The sequence below is a fragment of the Ruditapes philippinarum genome, unplaced genomic scaffold (assembly GCF_026571515.1).
Source record: "Ruditapes philippinarum isolate M1 unplaced genomic scaffold, ASM2657151v2 ctg10753_1_1_1_1, whole genome shotgun sequence".
Lineage (NCBI taxonomy): Eukaryota > Metazoa > Mollusca > Bivalvia > Venerida > Veneridae > Ruditapes > Ruditapes philippinarum.
In genome coordinates, this window is record NW_026859755.1 from 3,045 (window position 1) to 22,460 (window position 19,416).

The 19,416-nt window shown below is 33.1% G+C and overlaps 1 protein-coding gene across 1 annotated transcript; it reads left to right on the forward strand.

Annotated features, from left to right (window-relative positions):
• Positions 1-305: 305 nt before the first annotated feature.
• LOC132757803 (exoglucanase B-like) lies at positions 306-19,414 on the forward strand. Its single transcript, XM_060749210.1, has 8 exons — positions 306-315; positions 1,256-1,399; positions 3,177-3,446; positions 8,374-8,667; positions 10,153-10,350; positions 10,515-10,610; positions 11,484-11,671; positions 19,315-19,414. Exons 1-5 carry the CDS (start codon positions 306-308, stop codon positions 10,266-10,268), a joined length of 834 nt encoding a protein of 277 aa, XP_060605193.1. The 3' UTR covers positions 10,269-10,350; positions 10,515-10,610; positions 11,484-11,671; positions 19,315-19,414.
• The last annotated feature ends 2 nt before the right edge of the window (positions 19,415-19,416 follow it).

The following is a 19,416-nucleotide window of genomic DNA, read 5'->3' on the forward strand; positions in this document are numbered from 1 at the left end:
AACAGTGAAAAAATGCCTATTTAGGCCCCAAACTCTGTTTTTCGTTTGTGAAATGTTGATGTTGTAAAAAAGTGACCACTTTTTCGGCGCGGTCCCCCATCAAAATGATACATCAGGGGGTCGCCAGAAGGGGGTGTGCCCCCTTCTATTTGGGATGGGGGGTTGAAAAGGGCGGCAGTCCCCCTCATCCAAGAAAATTTTGAACATGTGACAGGCTAAAAATGGCCCTCTTTTGTTTGAGGGGTTTAAATGGGGCGGCATTCCCCTTAATCGCGAAGAAAATTTTAGACATGTGACAGGCTAAAATGGCTTCAGGTTGGTGAAACCAACGCTGAAAAGCCTTTTACTCTATCTCAATGCATTGAGAAGTTGCAGCACTTTGAAATCAGTTTTGATGGAAAAAACAATGCATAATAGTGATTTTTTCGCAATTTTGAGACGTCCCCCATTGCCACGATAACAGGAAATTTAAGATTGAGCCTGTTATTGCAACAATTATGGTTCAGTCAACATTTGTACCAAGTTTTATAAGTATTAAAGTATTTTTCATAGTTTTATAGCAGTTAACTTGTAACAGGAGGCTTTTTAATGAAAACGGTCATTTTTCACAATATGCTCATGTGGTAAAAGGTTAACATGAATAATTCAGCTAGGAAGATTTACAAGCTGTTTTTACAAAATGTAATAAAAAAACTGTATACTATTTTATGACCCGATAGGAAGAACGTCAGTTATAATTTAAAATGCATATAACCTGTTTAAACAATGCGTATTAAGTTTGTTTATTTTGTAGATATAAAAACATTCTAATACCAGACACTTCATATGGCTGCATGAAAGTTGTTCATTTAATTCATTGATAAGCCCTTGAAAAATTACATTACGCGATTCAACAGTCAACTCTTCTATTTTGGAAAAAGTTTCAAATTAAATCATTATTTCTTAGTTCGTTTTGTTTCTCTTTTTGATAATAACTCATTAAATACAGTGCAGCTACTTGATATAAGCCTAACTTAGGGTACTTCAATAGATGTGTATTTTGGATCGTTTTTATTTGACGTGTTTGATGCAATTTATCATTCTTATTAAGGGAGCAAGCCTTTGTTATACCTTTTCTGTAGAGTAAATGTTAATGCATTTATCTATGAACATTATGAGTAATTTACGATGAACATGAATGCCGTTCAACCATAAAATGTAAGACCGGATTTTATATCTATATTTATCATTTATACAATGTATAATATTATTTCAGATGTTGCACTTGCTGGCAATTGTCAAGGAGGTGAATTTAACAAATGTTCAGATCCAAATGCTGATTGTATTAACAGCAAATGTACATGTACTGTTGGATTTTACCAGTTAAATGAAGCGAACTCTCACAGTAATTGCAGAACAGGTAAAGTTACTTTTGATTATTAACCAGCTCTCAATGCAATTGTAGTAACAACTCCATTACTTGTATTATCTAAGGCCCTTATATAAACAGTGGTAGTGTCAAGTGTGCTTTAACTCAACGTTTAAAATGAAAAATAAGCTATGACTAAAGTCATGTTGTCTGCTCCAACTCTCGCTGCCAGCCAGACACTTTAAAATTGAACATTTTTTGCCAAATATTGTCATGCACCTGTTTAATTATCTGCACAACCTAATAGAAATATAGGGGAATCTAATTATAAACAGCACTAAAGATTACAATAGTGTTCATGCCATTACATAATGAGACGTAAGGCAGAGTGCAGGTTTGGCCTTCCTCAGGCCAAGGTCACACAATTTGTATGATTTTTAAAATTTTCGTATCTGAATAACTTGATTTATACTATTTTTTAAGAATTTTGACAGGTTATATGGCCCTATATAAGACATAGGTTATATTTTGAATACCCATCTATATACGGCCATATTATTTTTTACAATGAATTTATAATACAGTAAGCATCATTTATAGAATTAATCATGAGATACTTTAACAAATTGCCCTACCTTTTATAGTTTATAAAGAAACCTTGTATATAAAGCTATATAAACATCACAATTATCCAATTGTAAGCACCATTTCAAACGTACATTATTATAAAGACTAAGTTGTCCCGTATATCACTTCAGTGTTGTTATTTTTTTCTGGTTTTTCGGGATAATTGAGTCCAGCAATTTTTAAATGTTGAGAATATAGTACCGCTCAAACCGGTACTAGGGGACTAGAGGGATGTTGAACCTTTTTATTACCCCTCATGTACAGACTTAATCAAACCAAGTTTGCAAAGGTTAGCTATTTTAAGTGCTTCCGATGGATCACTTTACGAGATATTTATATGAGTAAATACATTTAAGTTTGATTGTGTTAAACTACAAAATCTAAAGATATTGAGCATGCATCATTACGTCATTTACCTTAACAAAACTAATATGAATCATCCCCTTTGGTTCAGCATTGGCCTAAACCCAGGAGTCAGATAATTTATATAATTTTATGTTCCAGCGCTTAGATATATGGCATGATACATCACTCTGTGTACCACATAATAACCGGTATTACTTATATTGTCCCTTGGGTCAAGATTGGCCCTGCCCCGGGGTTACTTTGTTAGATTATTAAGATACGGTAGTCTTGCATGAAAAAACACCTGTCAGTTTTATTTTAAAAACTAATGCCTAGAGTTCAAATATTTGTCATGTAGCTTTGCCTTGCTGACTTCTACGAACACACTTCGTGTATTGACAATGACATGATGCATAATTTATGCCCCAATAATCCACCAGTGCTGGTTCATTCAATTAAAGATCCTAATAGTTTTCACTGGAATTAATAGTGAAGTCAAAGATCAACTTCAGAAGTCTGTGATACAAAGCAGCTTCAGTAAGGTGCTGTATATCATACGCGTACACGCATTTTATAATATACGCGTACACTCATAAAAAGGGAAAGTAATTTTTGAAACAAACCTGCCTGTTTTGAGTTCAACTGCACCAGGTTATCGGCTTAAATCTATGCATATTAATGTATATGATGTAGTAAGAGTGTAATATACATGTAGTTGTTTGTTATATATGTCTAGTCATGAAGGTATAAAACAAGACCATGCCATAAAAGTTGCAGAACGGATAATATATTATGTTTTATACTGTATTGAATGCCTCATTCGTTAAAACAATTCATTTCATTTGTTTGATTTCAGTACAAGAACTTCAAGTAACAGGAATAACATTTTCAAATATAAGAACCACAGAATTAACTGCATCTTGGAATGCACCTACTAGATCTAGTTATGTAAGTGGATATGATGTAGAATGGCAAAATGGAGGTAAGGTGGTCGGTGCAACATCTCCTCAGAGGGTTTCAGGTTTAACACCTGGAAGAAAATATGAAGTCAAAGTGATATCAAAAGATATAGCCACAGCACCTGGTGTAACAAGGACAACTTATACATCAAAACAACAATCAGCAAGTAAGAACTTCAAAAAAAATATTTTTTACACCATGATGCAGAATAAGGGAGAAAACACTTTTGAACATGATTATTATCTTGTTTGATTTTCCTAAATTTCTTCATGCAGGATATCATTTAGTAATGTCAGTCAACAATTTGATGAATCATAATAAATGTGGTCGTTAAAGGGACATACCCTGTGTAGATAGGTTTTGTTTTCATTGTATAAACGTAATAGCCTATTGACAAAAATATGTAGAATGGTTTTAGGGATTCTTATTTCTCTCTATTTTTTCAGCATTAATTCGATTCAAAAGTGGTATTATGTAATATGCCTATTGTATTTTGTTAATCACCATTTATAATAATTGTAATTAAGCTGTTTAACATGAGGAAGAGGTTAAACAAACTGTTTGATGTAGGAAATTGTTAAGTATACGTTTATAAATCTTTATAAAACGTACAGGCGGACTATCTTAATTCCGGTGCTGACTTGCCTCTGTCCGCTCATTGGGCAAATGACATATCCTAATGATGAGCCGATCAAATCTTTTAAAAACTCAGACATAGTGTTTTGAAGGTACTGGAAACTTTTAATATTTTTTGTCATTGCAATTGTTTCTAGTATGTGTGTAGGGAATGAGCAGTATTTGTTGGTTTTTACGCGAGCATTTTGGTAGCTTTGTATGTAATTTTCAATCTCCGAATGAAGGTAAAAAGTTTTTAAAAAAAAGCTATGACAGAAGGCCACAAACAAGTAAAAAACTTTGGATGAATTTTGTTAACAGTCAAAACGTATGATCGACAGTTCGTTGGACATTTTTAAAATTCCTGTTGATTGCAGTGTGTTAGTGATATTTTTAAAGGAATCGGGCGAATTCTGGAGTATCCTGCACTTTCATGAAGATGGCCCATATTTATATATTTCAGGTGTGATCTTTGTTGGGTGGGGACAAATATAAATTGATGTTAGTCATTATTTTAAGGAGCAATGCATGCAAACTATTAGTTTCTTTAATGTATGTTCTATGTCCTCGAATAATAGTGTAGGAGATATGCTCTGGACAAAATCTTTATATTTTATCATCTTAGTGATCTTGACGATCATATTAAGTGACGTCGACCTTTCATATATTACCCTAAATTACATGGTTCACACCAGTAGTCTTGATAGTAACCATTTGTGTTTCAATCCCTCAAGAAATGAGGACTAAATGGTCCCAATACACATATTCATATTTTATCTGAACTTTGACCCCTATGTGTGACCTTGACCCTGACCTCAGGGACCTAAAGTGTGCACGAGACACACCACCTTACAATAGTGAACATTTGTGCCAAGTTATATTGAAATCCCTCTATACATGATGGAATTTTGCTCCGGACAAGCACTTTTCTTTGACCTCTAAATGTGACCTTGAACTTTCACCTAGAGGCATTGTTCATAAGGCTTCTCGTAGTGGTTGGTGAACATTTATATGAAGTTTCATAAGAATCCCTCCATAAGTGTGGGAGATATGCTCTTGACAAAATCTCTTTAATTTATCATCTTAAGTGACCTTGGCAATCATCTTCAGTGACCATGACCTTGCATATATTAATGTAAATTACATGTTTCACACCAGTAGTCATAATAATGACAATTTGTGTTTCAAACCCTCAATAAATGAGGACAAAATGGTCCCAACACCAATTTCATATTTTAGCTGAACTTTAACCCCTATGTTTGACACTGACCTTGGCCGTAGATACCTTAATTTTGCACGCGACACTCCGCCTCACAATAGTGAACATTTGTGCCAAATTACATTGAAATCCCTCTATGCATGTAGAAGTTTTGCTCCGGATAAACGTTTTGCAATGACCTCTAAATGTGACCTTGACCTTTGACATAGAGGCCTGATTTTATGCACATGATACGGCGTCTCATACTGGTGAACATTTCTTAGAAGTTTCATTAATTTTCATCTATGGGTGTATGAGATATTGTTACGAGCCAGGCGTAACGAGAAAGAAAAGCAAGCAACAAACTTGTAACAATAACAAATTTATTACAGAAAAATTATGAAAGAAAAATTGAAGAACAATTTATGCTTATAAATACCTGAAGTAAAAATAAAAATATAAATCTCAAATGTCTAGTCTGATCCTGGAATGATCTCTTTTTGATCAGCACAGTTAAATCCAAATTAAATCCAATAATCCTAATTAGAATAAATTCCCACAATAAAATCCAAGCTCAAATAAATTACTTGATATCGAAGTTGAATAATACTCCAAGCGTAAAAGGTCCAGAAAATGAAACATGTCCCCTTATATATATTAGCTAAGATCATTCTAGATCAGTCTTTTATGTTCTACAGTAATCATAATCTAGCACCTTCAACAATAAAGAATGTTCTGGTAGTTTCTATCTAAATATAATACATGAATCATAATCTAGAATTTTCTACAACAGTTAAGAAACTTGTTAAATCTATTGTTTACATTTTACTATAATGGTACACATGTAGTTTATGTTCTAAAAATAGAACAATGATAATATTGGAAATACCACCTTGTCAGAGATAAACTATATACATGTAATGTTGCATACATAACAATATACTCTGGACAAAAATTGGACGCCGCCCGACCAGCCGGCTACCCGCCCGCCGGGGGTTGTGGGTGGACTATAATACGACCCGTATCGAAATTCATGTTCAATTTTAATCATTGTCCATCGTTTTATAATCTTTGACAAGAAATATATATGTTTAATAAAGGTAAATCGAAATATATATATTACATCAGCAGGAATTCAATATTTAAGCAAAAACATGTTTTACTTAGACAAATATTATTAGTAAGTATAATTTTGAGATAAGTTTAAAAAGAGAGATAAATATACAGTGCATATACTCAGCCTCATACTCGTTTAAAACAGCATGCGTCCAGATGAGACAAAATATTTCAATTAAATCAAACTTGAGAAAAATGTACTAAGATTTTAGGAAAAGTAAAAGGATTCAAAATTCAAGTAATAATTTACATGTTATGAGTGTGTATTGCTATTTTTTCATTATTTATAACTATATCTCTACTGCCTTACTAACGCAGTACGTACACTTTTTGCATATTTTGAACTCTTTTTGTAATTTACGTGGGTTGAAAGTGTGATTGATATTGTGTAAGTTGCTTCGCTTTGGCTACTATACAATATTATACTTTTAGATACATTTTCAAAATTTTCACGAAAAAAAGCATTAATCTGGAGGTGTGCTGCTTTAAAGGATGGGTATTCATTAAGTTTTATCTACGTTTGTTATATAAAATAACTAATATTTATTATAATACATAAATGAAGTGTTCAGAAAATGTAACGGACCCAATATATGATACCTTTATGGGATCCATCATTTAAGATTTTTTTTCTTTTTGAGTTATGTGCAACACATGTTGAAAATTGTAAATTTTTACTAAGTCAAGGGCCATTACTCTAAAAATACTAAAAATAGCCACACGAAAATACCCAGGTGCACAACTACACATGCTGAGCAACATTCCTGTAAGGTTTCATGACTCTAGGTCAAATACTTTTTTAGTTACGTGCGACGCAAGTTAAAAATTGGAATTTTTTACTAATTCAAGGGCAATAACTCTAATAATACTAAACATATCCAAACAAAAATACATAAGTGCACAACTACACATGCTAATCAACATTCCTGTAAGGTTTCATGACTCTAGGTCAAATATTTTTTGAGTTATGTGCGACACAAGTTGAAAATTGGAAATTTTTACTAATTCAAGGGAAATTATTAAATACATCCACACAAAAATATCCAGGTGCACAACTACACAAGCTAAGCAACATTACTGTAAGGTGAAATGACTGTAGGTTAAATATTTTTAAGTTATGTGTGACACAATTTGAAAATTGCAAATATTTACTAAGTCAATGGCTATAACTCCTAAAATACTAAAACTATCCACAAGAAAATACACAGGTGCACAACTAAACATGGTGAGCAACATTCTTGTAAGATTTCATGACTCTAGGTCAAATACTTTTTAGTTACGTGCGACACAAGTTGAAAATTGCAAATTTTTACTTAGTCAAAGGCTCTATTCCTAAAAATATTAAATATGTCCAAACAAAAATACCCAGGTGCACAACTTCACATGCTGATCAACATTCCTGTAAGATTTCATGATTCTAGGTCAAATATTTTTTGAGTTATGTGCGACACAAATTGAAAATTGGAAATTTTTAGTAATTCAAGGGCAATTATATAAAAATACTAAATATATCCACACAAAAATTACCAGATGCACAACTTCACATGCTGAGCAACATTCCCGTAAGGTTTTATGACTTAAGGTCAAATATTTTTTGAGTTATGTGTGACACAAGTCAAAAATTGCAAATTTTCACTAAGTCAAGGACAATAACTGTAAAAATTCTAAATTTAACCACACTTAAATACCCAGGTGCACAACTTCACATGCTGATCAACATTCCTGTAAGGTTTCATGACTCTAGGTCAATTACTTTTTGAGCTACGTGCGACACAAAAAGGGAACGAACGGACAAGGGTAAATCTAAATGTGGGGGCACAAAAATACAAAAATACATTTCTTTATCTTTACTGTGAAAAGTATAGTTTAATATTTAAAAAAGAGGAAACAAAGTTACAAAAGACGGACCTATGATGGTAATGGGACCATGTTTTGTATTTGTAGTATTTTCACTTAGATTTGTAATTATGTATGAATTGTTTTCAAATATAAAATAGTATTAAGCATGTTGCTGACCATATGAGATGTAGACATTTATTTGAATTTAAGTAGCGACATGATGACTTTTTGTATCATTAACAGGTTTAATTGTTGTTTAAAAATGTAAAAAATGTTCTCTTTTAAAAGTGTATCTTTATTCTTATATTTTTGTTTCTTTTTTCAGAACCGAGCATTCCAGGTGCTGTAACTAGTTCGGGAAATGATTTAGATGCTCGTGATTCAATTATTACTATTAAATGGACAGCAGGAGCTGGTGTGACAACGTTATATAGAGTGAGGTTATTTGATGGTAATTCTGAGAAAGGTTCCCGAAACAGCTCATCTTTATTTACAACGTTTGACAATGTACTGAATGGTTATAGATATAATGTTAATGTAACAGCAAGGAGTCAACAGTTTAATGGATACTATTTATGGAGTGAGGCAAAGGTTTCTCCAATTAAAACAAAAGTGCAAGGTAACAGTTCTTTATCTGTGTCTTACATTTAACATAATACTGAGATTGTGTCGGGTATATTTAAATTACATTTGGACAAAGAAGAAAAGAGAAAATTCAAGTTGTGGTATTAGAAAAGCATTATAATTGTTAAAGGATACTGAGACGGTAATATTATATAAATAACACATGGGTTTGTGAGTAACAGTAAAAATATCATCCCGAGGAAAATACTGTTACCCGAGGCGTAGCCGAGGGTAAAGGGATGATAATTTTACTGTTAACCACAAACTCATGTGTTATTTATTTTATTACCCCGAACAATTACTGTGATGATCTGAATTTGTAAACAAAATCAAACTGTTACAAGAAAACCAAGAGTAGCAATAACACAACTGTGCTTACCTTGCAAGCTGTAGGCCTCCTGTACTTAAGAAGCTGTTTTTCTTTTATTCTTTTAGCAGATGATGATATCTACCAGTCATAAACATACAATACGCTGTGTTTTATTCCGAAAACAAAACACTAACCCATTTATAAGGTTATGATCTGTGAAATATGTTCCTTCTTTATCCAGAATATTCTTCGCATGGTTTTTGACCAAGTGCATTTACAAATTAACGATGATATCCTACAGATGTCTGTCCAACATTTCTATCTGTAACGTTTCACAGGGTTTTTTGACATGACGGGACTGGAAATAATTTTTTGAGATCATTACTCCATTTGATGTAGATCTATACTAATAACTTATGTGCAAAGTTTCAGATCATTAGCTTGCTCCGTTTTTTCTAGAATAGTTATTATAATAGTGAAAAATGACCCAAAATTGAAAAGCGTTTAAACGCTTTTCACTCAAATCAGACTGAGAATAGCACACACATATGATTTTCAATGTATACCTCTATATTTCTTTGTTATATTGTATTAATATTCTGCTTCAAGTGATCATGTTTATCTTTGTGAAAAATTAAGATTTTATGTTTTTAGGCTTATAAACCTCAGTGGAGTTCCTTTAAATAATGCTTTGTTGCATGCTTTAATCGTCTGTATGGTCCAGTTTGACACAAAATTATTCACATTACAATAACTTCCGTTGAAACTTTTTGACTATTCAACAAAAATATATTTTATACGCGAAAAGAACTCAAGGGTGCAAAGAACTAAATTGTATGAGAGTCATAGTTCCTTTGGTGATGCCATGGGCCCTATCGTCGAAAATAAGAATGAATCGAGAGAAAAATGGCGGCCATTTTATTTCATTTTATTTAGAAAATAGACCACGTCACCAGATATTATACTGTTAAAAAATACTGTTACCTATGTAACAGTACGAAATTCTTAGTCACGTGGTACACTTGCATTAACAGTAAGAATAACTCCCAGAGGCCTATGGGAAATTAACATTACGAAAAAAGTGAGGGATAATAATAAGCTCTAACAAGTAAACTGTTGTTTTGTCAGAAACAAAACGTATTTTCAAATTTTATGTTTGTTAAATTACAGTTCCAGAGTCACCACGTAATGCTGTTTGCAAATCTTCTACAGACGCTGCTATAACACTTGACTGGGATGCACCTTCTTTACCTAATGGTGATTTAGTAAGATATCATATTGATTAAATTGATACAAGTTTGCAAGTGCTGTTCCGTGATATAACTAGTGGAACTGAAACACAAAAAGTGGTTGGAAATCTACAACCAGGTAACTATGATAAATCAAGTTTTGTAAGTGTAAGTGTAATAGTACAAAAAAATTTGGTTTAACAAAATGTTGTAGTGATCGATGATACTGTTATTTTGGCCGACTGAAATCCTTACATAAGTTAGTTTCACTTAATTAACATCACTTATTCTATCTTATTGTAGGAACAAACTACATATTTCGATTATACACAGAAAATGAAGGAAATAATTCAACAAATTATGCCCAGGTATCGTCATCTTGCCAAATAAGACCCAAACGTAAGTATTCCAAGTTTTATTTTTGGGTTTATATAACTTTATCTATAGTATTATTTATAAACCACACATTTTATTAAAAGAAATAAAGAACATGTTCACCTTGAAAAAAATTTACGAATAATTGTTAATATATCGGAATTTATTGATCTATAAACTTTGGCATAACAATTACCGAGGAGGTTAGCGAGATGAAAAAGGTAACTACTTTAGCATTGTATGGATCCCATTTAGTTTTGCAAGATAAACACACCAAATAACAATAACAGCTATAATTCTAGTATAGACAAAGACTCTTAAAATATATTTTTCTTCAGTTGTTATGTTCTGAAGCATAGATGGATATTAGTGTCCATCTAAATGAAAATAACTCACAACAAGTTTACAACGTTATCCAGTTTAATTAGAAAGTGAAACTTTCTTTATTTTAAACAGAACTCTTCTAAAAGACGGTATTCAATAAGTGTCTTGGCATTATTAAAATGAAACATTTTAACATCATATTAGTTAATATATCTTGGGATATTGGAGTGTCCCTTTCTATAACCACATCAGTGTACGTATTTTAAAAGCAAAACCCAGATTAATTTGTTTAAGATGAGATATCTGAAAAAAATCGTATTTGACTTATGAAAAATACTATAATCAAGAGTAAGGAGTTGGGAGACGGGTAATCATCATGCTCGTATGTTGTCGTGGATAACGTTCAGCTGGAAGACAAGTACCAATCTATAGTATATACCCTAAGCTGAAATGCTTAATTGATTAATACAAATATGAAATAGGGACATTTGTAACAAATTGTAAAACATACTATGCAATACTTAACAAAATAATGCCTTATTCGCCACATATTTCTAATTATCATCATCACAGTGTCAGATTTACCAACAAAGCTTGCAGTAACTGGAATAACAAGTCGTGGTTTTGATATTTCTTGGGAAAAACCCGTGAATACGTACAGTGACGAAAACTATGGATACGTTCTACAGATAAAAGATGAGACCGGTTCATGCTGGAAAGAAGTTATTTATAGATGCTCAGATTGTAGAGGTAGTTTTATAGTAAGTCTTTGAATTTATAAGGTTACTATGTCCATTGTATAATATTGTAATAAGGTGAACATTTTTGATTGCAGACAGATATATGTGAGGAATAATCCTTTACCAAGATATACATACTATTAGGTGTTTTAAACTATTGATTATCTTTGATGCAAAACTAAAGATTAATCTTAATGGCCAATAACTAAATGTATGATTTAAGTACATATTATTCGACAATCGAAGAATAGGTGGAGCTATCATAATCACCTGTGCGTCGGCTACACCACTTATGTTCAAGTTTGCGTACCACCCCAAATATTTTCAAAGTCCATTGATATATGGCTTTGAAACTTTGCAATGTTGTTTACCATTGAACTCCTAACTTGCACACAGCGGGATATAACTGTATCAAGCATTTTTACAGAATTATGCCCTTTTTGACATAGAATTTACGGTATCGTTTGGGTACCATCTCAAATATTATTAAATTGCATTGACATCTGCGTTGAAACTTTGCACACTTGTACACCATCATGTCCAAAATACACAGGAGGACGTCATTGTACCAAGCATTTGGGCAAAATTATGCTCGTTTTTGACTTAGAATTAACGTTACGTTTGCGTACCGCCTCAAATATTTTTTTTATATTCCTTTGACATCTAGCTTTGAAACGAGTTTAAAGTTTATCGTTCATTTGAAAGCATTATAGGTCACTCTACTGCTCTACAAGGCCTATAACTGTAACATGTATTTGAAAAAAGAGGCCCCTTTTTACTTAGATCGTGTTTTTATTATCGAGACTATCAAGCAATGAAAATAGTCGAGCGTGCTGTCCTAAGGCAACCGACAAAAAGGTACACTGATGTTCGTATCCTATTAACGAGTGTGTCATTCCTGGATTGATTTTGAAATTTTTATAATTTATAAATGTGTTGGAATGTGTCGCGCGCAAGAATCAGGCTCCCCGCTTTATTGTCAAGTGCTCACATGTTGATAAAAAGTCATAGTACTATATCTTTTTTATAATAGTTCACTGATGATCTTGTTCATTCAACAATTCTGTTATTCCTGGGTAGATTTAAAAATAAAAAATATACAAAAGTATGTTGGACATAATGAAAATTTGTGCCACGCATAAATTTAGTCCTTACCTAATCAGGTCATGAATCCTCTAATTGACCCTACTTGGGTCATTTGTCTGTTTCAAAAAAACAATTCTTGTTTATTTCTAAATGAATTGCCTTCATACTTGGACAAAACAATCCTTGGACAAGACCTTCTAGCTGACAAATATGGGGGCTATTCATTGCCACAAACCCAGGCTTTGAAACTTGACAATGCATACTTCGATGGGTTCTACTAAACAGATTAGTATAAATCTAATTGTCGATCCGACAGTTACATACTGCACTGGTATTAAGCGTTTTGATTATCTCGATTTGATAAAATGGAACCTGTTTACGTGCAACTTAGCTAAATTGCAAACTGTATTTAGAAATGTATAACTTCAAATTTGCGGCATGTAAAATGTTAACAATAGAAAGTACACAACACGTTTAATGCTGTGCATCATGACGTTTCATGTGTGTAACTGCACCAGTTAACACTCTCAGGTTGACAACACCACACTTTCCTTTTACATTCTAACGCGATTAACATTTGTAAACGATTTTGCAACTTCCGTATCTGGAATTATCACGGAAATAGACGAAAATCAATAGGCGGAGCCAATGTTCACGAAAGCAGAAAATAAAGAGAGGTAACTCTTGCTGGTACAAAAATATTACAAATTATAGAAAAATGTTAAGAATTTCACATACATCAACTGCATTACAGTTGACTTTGAATATCCTCTGATTTTGTTAAAACGTATTCTAGCACAGGTTATTAAAGTAATGCAAATTGGTAACTATACGAGGGGAAGTCAGAAAATATCCGGACTTTTGACTCGTTCTCGAAAACCATTCAACATTTAAAAAAAATCTTTCTACTTTTTTCAAAATATTTTCCATCTACGTCTACGAACTATTGCCATCTTCGTGGGAGCTTTTGAATTCCCGCTGTGAACCATGACGTAGACCAATGTTTTAGGTACTGTGTAACAACAGATATCAAAGCCGCCCTGGTCTTATATTTCTTTCCAGCAAGCATTTTTCAGTTCTGGAAACAAATAAAAGTCACAGGGGCGGGGTCTGGGCTATAAGGAGGGTGAGACAACAATTGCCATTTGTAAGAGTTGATAACCTCCACTGTAGGTGCGGCGGTATGGGAGGGGGCGTTATCGTGAAGAAGGAGGACATTTTTGTGTGCTAACCTGGGACGCATTTGCTTCAGCTTTTCTCTGAGATTTTTTAGAATTACTTCAGAATAGAACTTGGCGGTGACAGTTTGACCTTTTGGCATGAAATAAGGAGGTATCATTCCTCGTGAATCCCAAAAGGCAACAAGCATGACTTTGCCAGCCGAAGGAGACAGCTTAAACTTTTTAGGAGGTAGGGAACCAGCTGGTTTCCACTGCTTTAACTGAGCTTTTGTCTCAGGTTCGGAATAATGAACCCAAATCTCATCTCCAGTGATAATGCGTTCAAAAACTCAACTCCTTCACAATTAAAACGACTTACTCTGGTTACCTTTTGATCTGCGGACAGCTGTCTAGGCAACCACCTGGCACTTACCTTGCTCATGCCTAGGTGTTCGTGAAAAAATCTTGTGTTCCGATGCCTTACCGATGCTAAACTTGTTGGCTACATCCTCTAAAGTTACTCGACGATTTTTGTTGACAAAAGCTTTAACATTTGCTACCTTTGTTGGGGTCCCCGCCTCAGCTGGCCGCCCAGTCCTAGGCCTGTCACAAACACTTGTTCTGCCTTCACGAAACTGAGAAACCCAGTTGTAGAAGGTTGAACGTGATACGCATTTATCAGAAAATCTTTTTTTAAGCCTCTGAAAGATGTGGCAGGGCTTTTCACCTTCTGCAACCAGAAACTTTATTACAGTGCGTTGTTCCTCTAACAAAGCGTCCATGATAGACGAAACACCTATCATATATCAGAGGGCAAAATACTGTGTATACACAACTATCATTGAAAATAAAATGACCACGTTATTGGCGAATGAATGTAGTTTTCACCAATATATAATGTGTGTATATAGCTGCACGTGGAAAGAGAGGAGCATGAAAAATCCGGATATTTTCTGACCGTTCCTCGTATATTGTAACAATGTAACAACGTTTATACTGATAATGAGCATCATAATATGCAAAACCTAAAGTTGGTGAATTAACATAAGGGAATGTTTCCCATATATAACGAAACAAACCACATTTGTTTTTATCGAAAGGGTTTTGTGCCTTCAAACGTTACAAAAGCGTGTCTTTTACATTCAGCAAATTTTACTAGAATGCGATACATGGAAGTCAGTTTTGGCAACACGAATAAAGAGAACTGATCAGTAAGCCTGTGCTTTCTTTCTTTAAAGGACTATAATAGGTTGTAGAAAAACCCAAATGTTTTACCATGTGTAAAGCTATGGAACTATTCAAAGGTTACTATCGATAATTCCGTTGTATAACCAAAAACTTATGAATTTGTCCCATTTTCATGTTGACGCGTATCCTCGAATCTCTGTTATTTTGAGTCATAGGATGTGAATTAGCCTTTTATTATTAAATATATGTAAGCTTACGTAGGTTAAGGTCTTCTTTTATGTAGAATCGATGACAGCTCTAACATCTGTGTATACATGCCGTCATTAAATAGCTGTTTCCAAGACTTGCTGTCTCTCTGATCAAAAGCAGAGAACTATTTTTATGTACATGAAGTATTTCACAGAATATTTATTAAGTTTTGTACAATACAATACAATACAATAAAATAAAAAGGTTTACATAAATTGATAATCAACATACATACATTTGGACTCAATATTATAATTGGAAAAATGGTAAAAATGGGAAAATATATCTATACAGTATGTAAAAAAAAGTTATGTACGAAAGGGTACATACAACTTTAGTTTTAATTTTACTATTGTTAAAATGTTTTTTTTTTCTTGTCAAGTTATACGCTAGAATTAAGGTTACTAGTAAATGCTACTAATAGGAAAGACAACAGCCACGATTTGGTCTGTATTAGTATTTAGTCGTATCGAAATCTCTTACAGATGTTGACTTGTAAATTTGAAACTGGTAAGGTAGCAGCATAATTGTCAATGTTAAATATTCCTATACCAATTGGAATCCCCTTAGTAAAATTTATTTGTCGTTGAATATAGTTTTATCATTAGTTATAACTTCCTTGAAAAATATTTAACTTCAGACAGTAAGTAACCTGGTGAGGAGTTTTTTTCTCTATTTTTTCTAGGAAATGTGATATCTACAACGCTCAAAACTTATATGCCTATAATCATTTAAAGCCCGCTGATGTTGATTGAATAAAGGCAAAGAATGGCAATTATGCTGATGAATTATGTTTGATGAATAACTAAACACTAAAATGGTGTGGTACATGTAAACGGAAACTACGCCGGTGCGTGTTCTTGTTTCCTTCTTGTCGCTGACGGTAAATACCGAAAATAAGCGGATAAATACGTTTATTTACGATGATGTAGTGGGTGGGAAAATGGGCGGAGCATTTTATCTCCTATTGAAAAACGTGTAAAGCTGGATTATGCTGATCCGAATCATGATGGTTTGACAATGTAAAGCTGAGAAGTAACTTTTGTTTAGTCGGCGTATACACAAACAATGAGGGTTCCGTATGTTATGATGAATAATTGGTTTTGCTACTATCAGAAAAACAGTTAATGTTTTCTCGTTTAACAAAATGTATTTTGTTGAAATACATGTTTACAATGTAAAATCGGCAAACTCAATCCAAGAATGCAACATTGGAGTTTACATACAAAGAAATACAATTGTATTTTGTCAGTTAACGAACTGATCAACGCAGATCAACAAGGCTGGATTTTTGGCAACGAATAGCCTCCATAGACAAAGATGTCACTCATAAATGACCTTTACCTATAAGGTCAGATATTTCAATTTCGCTTGAATTATGCAACGACTGACTATATAAAAGTATTATATATGGATAACCTGGAAAGTGTTTAGAATTTAGCTTAATAAGTGATAACTCTTATTTTTTAAGGAATTTGACTAATACTTGGGCAAAACGACACTTATGTCAGAACCGAAATGTGTATGTTAAATTGTAAAATTTTGGTCTTTACCTGATAATGACCTTGACAATAAAGGCTAAGATATTGCTAATGTACAAATGATGTTTATACTTCAACAATATGGCACGAGTGTCAATATTGATAAAACTGACATGTTGAATTATTCAAATATGGCCAAAAATGACCTACATCATATTTGTCAAATTATTGAATTTTTCTTGACTTGAAATAACATTTCATTATTTTAAGTTTGATTCATACTCGAACAAATCAACACTAACAATCTAGAAAAATTCAAGTTTGACTTTACTCCTCAACAGATCTTGATTGTTATAATTTAACTTGTTTGAATTTGCTCTAATTGCCAAAACTTTATTATTTATTGACTTGTACGAGGGGTGTTCGGGAAGTTTAAGGACTTTTGCTGTAGTTTGATAAATAATAGGAATTTAAAAGCAAGAAAAACACCATAAAAATATTTAATTCTTAAACAGCCAGCTGTAAAAATTACAATGAAATACTTTAAACAATAAGTAAATTACATATAAAACAAAACATACACCGAAGCATACCCGGAGCACGCTAACGTCACGTCACTGCTAAATATGTTAACGTCAAATTTCCCCGATCGTCATATCGACTCAATTCTTGACGTAATCTCCATTCAAAGCGATACATTTTCTATGCCTCTTGATGCATTTGTCGTACGTGTCCTCGTACCAGATGTTGTCGAATGACGACACTATTCTCTGGGGTTCAATTTGTAATTCCAACTCGGAATCAAAGCGTCGACCATGCAGCTGTGATTTGATTTCCGAAAAAAATGGGAAATCCATCGGTCGACCGCATTGCTTGTCATCCTATATTGACTCTATTCCGTTTTTGAACATGTCGTGTCATCTAAATACTAGCGATCTACAGCATTTCTTTGTTGTATTAGATACTTGAATCATTTTATACGTCTCCGTTGGTGTCTTTTCAATTCCTACACAAAACTTTGTGATTTGTGTAAGCGCCAGTGATGTTAAAACTGTTGTTATTTAAACAATTGTAACGATTTACGAGTACAATTTTCAGGAAATGACGTTGACGTTGTATTTAAAGCTCGTGCTTTTTCGTGACGTTATCCATTGTAATTTAAGAAAATTATTATCAATTAAATATATCGGAACCATTTACTTAAATACGAACATAAAAACATCGGAGTGCTCCGGGTATGCGTTATGCGGTTCCTATAGAAACAAATTTCGAGCGGTATTTGTCTATTCTTGATAGTGTGCGTTATACTACATATTGAGCACATATTTAAATTACATTTTGTGAAATATAGATAAAAACGCACCATTAAGGAAAAATATACAGCAAAAGTCCTTAAACTTCCCGAACAACCCCCGTACTATTGAATAAGCACCATCGACATTTTAAATAATTAATGTACTAGCTTGATACGTAAAATGACTTTAATTATTAAGGTCAAATATAAAAAAAAACAATGTTATACACACAAAAGATGGTTTTATAATTTGTTATTGATTCTTCTGATTATATTTACCTTTGAAAACAAGAAGAAAAAGGTGATCCTACCAAAGCAAAAAATCAGCAAAATTACATGAAAATTGCAGGAAAAAAATCTGGAAACAAAAGTCCTGAATGATCAGAAAAATATAACTATACTGTAAAGAAGTACGGGGCAACTTTTACGATTACCAATTTGCCACTTGAAACCTGCTGTTGTGATGTATACATATCTGGAAAAAAGTTATCCGTTAGAAGCATAAACGTCAGCAATATTTGGTTAAAACTGCAGATTCGGTTTGATTGAGTCTTTACCTAAGTCGTGCATGGTACCCTCTCGGCACTGGTTGTTTTTGTTGATAGAATTTAAAAGTTGAGTTTCCTATTCAATGAAAAGAATGCCTTTGTAGCATACATCAACTTTTTGTTATTATCTGTTAAATTTGACTTATTACACAAATGATATTGTGTATTTTAGGCATCTTATAGCGTAAATATTTACTCATTACTTGTTTCTTCATTGGTACATTTCAAAAGTGAAGAAAATGAATGTACAGAAAATAAATGTTGCACTTATTTATTATCCCTCATATACAGACTCAATCAAACCGAGTCTGCAGTTTTCATGTAATTTTGTTGTGATTAATGCTTTCAAGGAATCACTTTGTTTCCAGATTTTTATACTTCACAACAGCAGGTGTAAAATGCTGTAAAAAGTTGCCCCGTACTTCACTTCAATGTAATTTTGTTGTGATTTATGCTTCCGAGTGATCACTTTCTTTCCATTTTTATATATAATGTGGATGAAGATTGAATATGGAAATTATTAGTATACAGATCTTATTCTGTGTAAGATACAGACGTTTAACAATTCACCACCTCTAGTCATTTTTCTTTGTTTATTGAATAATAATTTTTAGAAGATGGGTTTTAGTCTGTAATCTTTTAATTTCTGTTTTTGCAGCTTTCAAGTTTAGTTGATTTGTGTGATCCTGCAAAAAGAGATCCTGTTGTTGGTAAAACGAAACAAGAATTTGCTAGTAAGTTGACACATACTGCTGTTCAT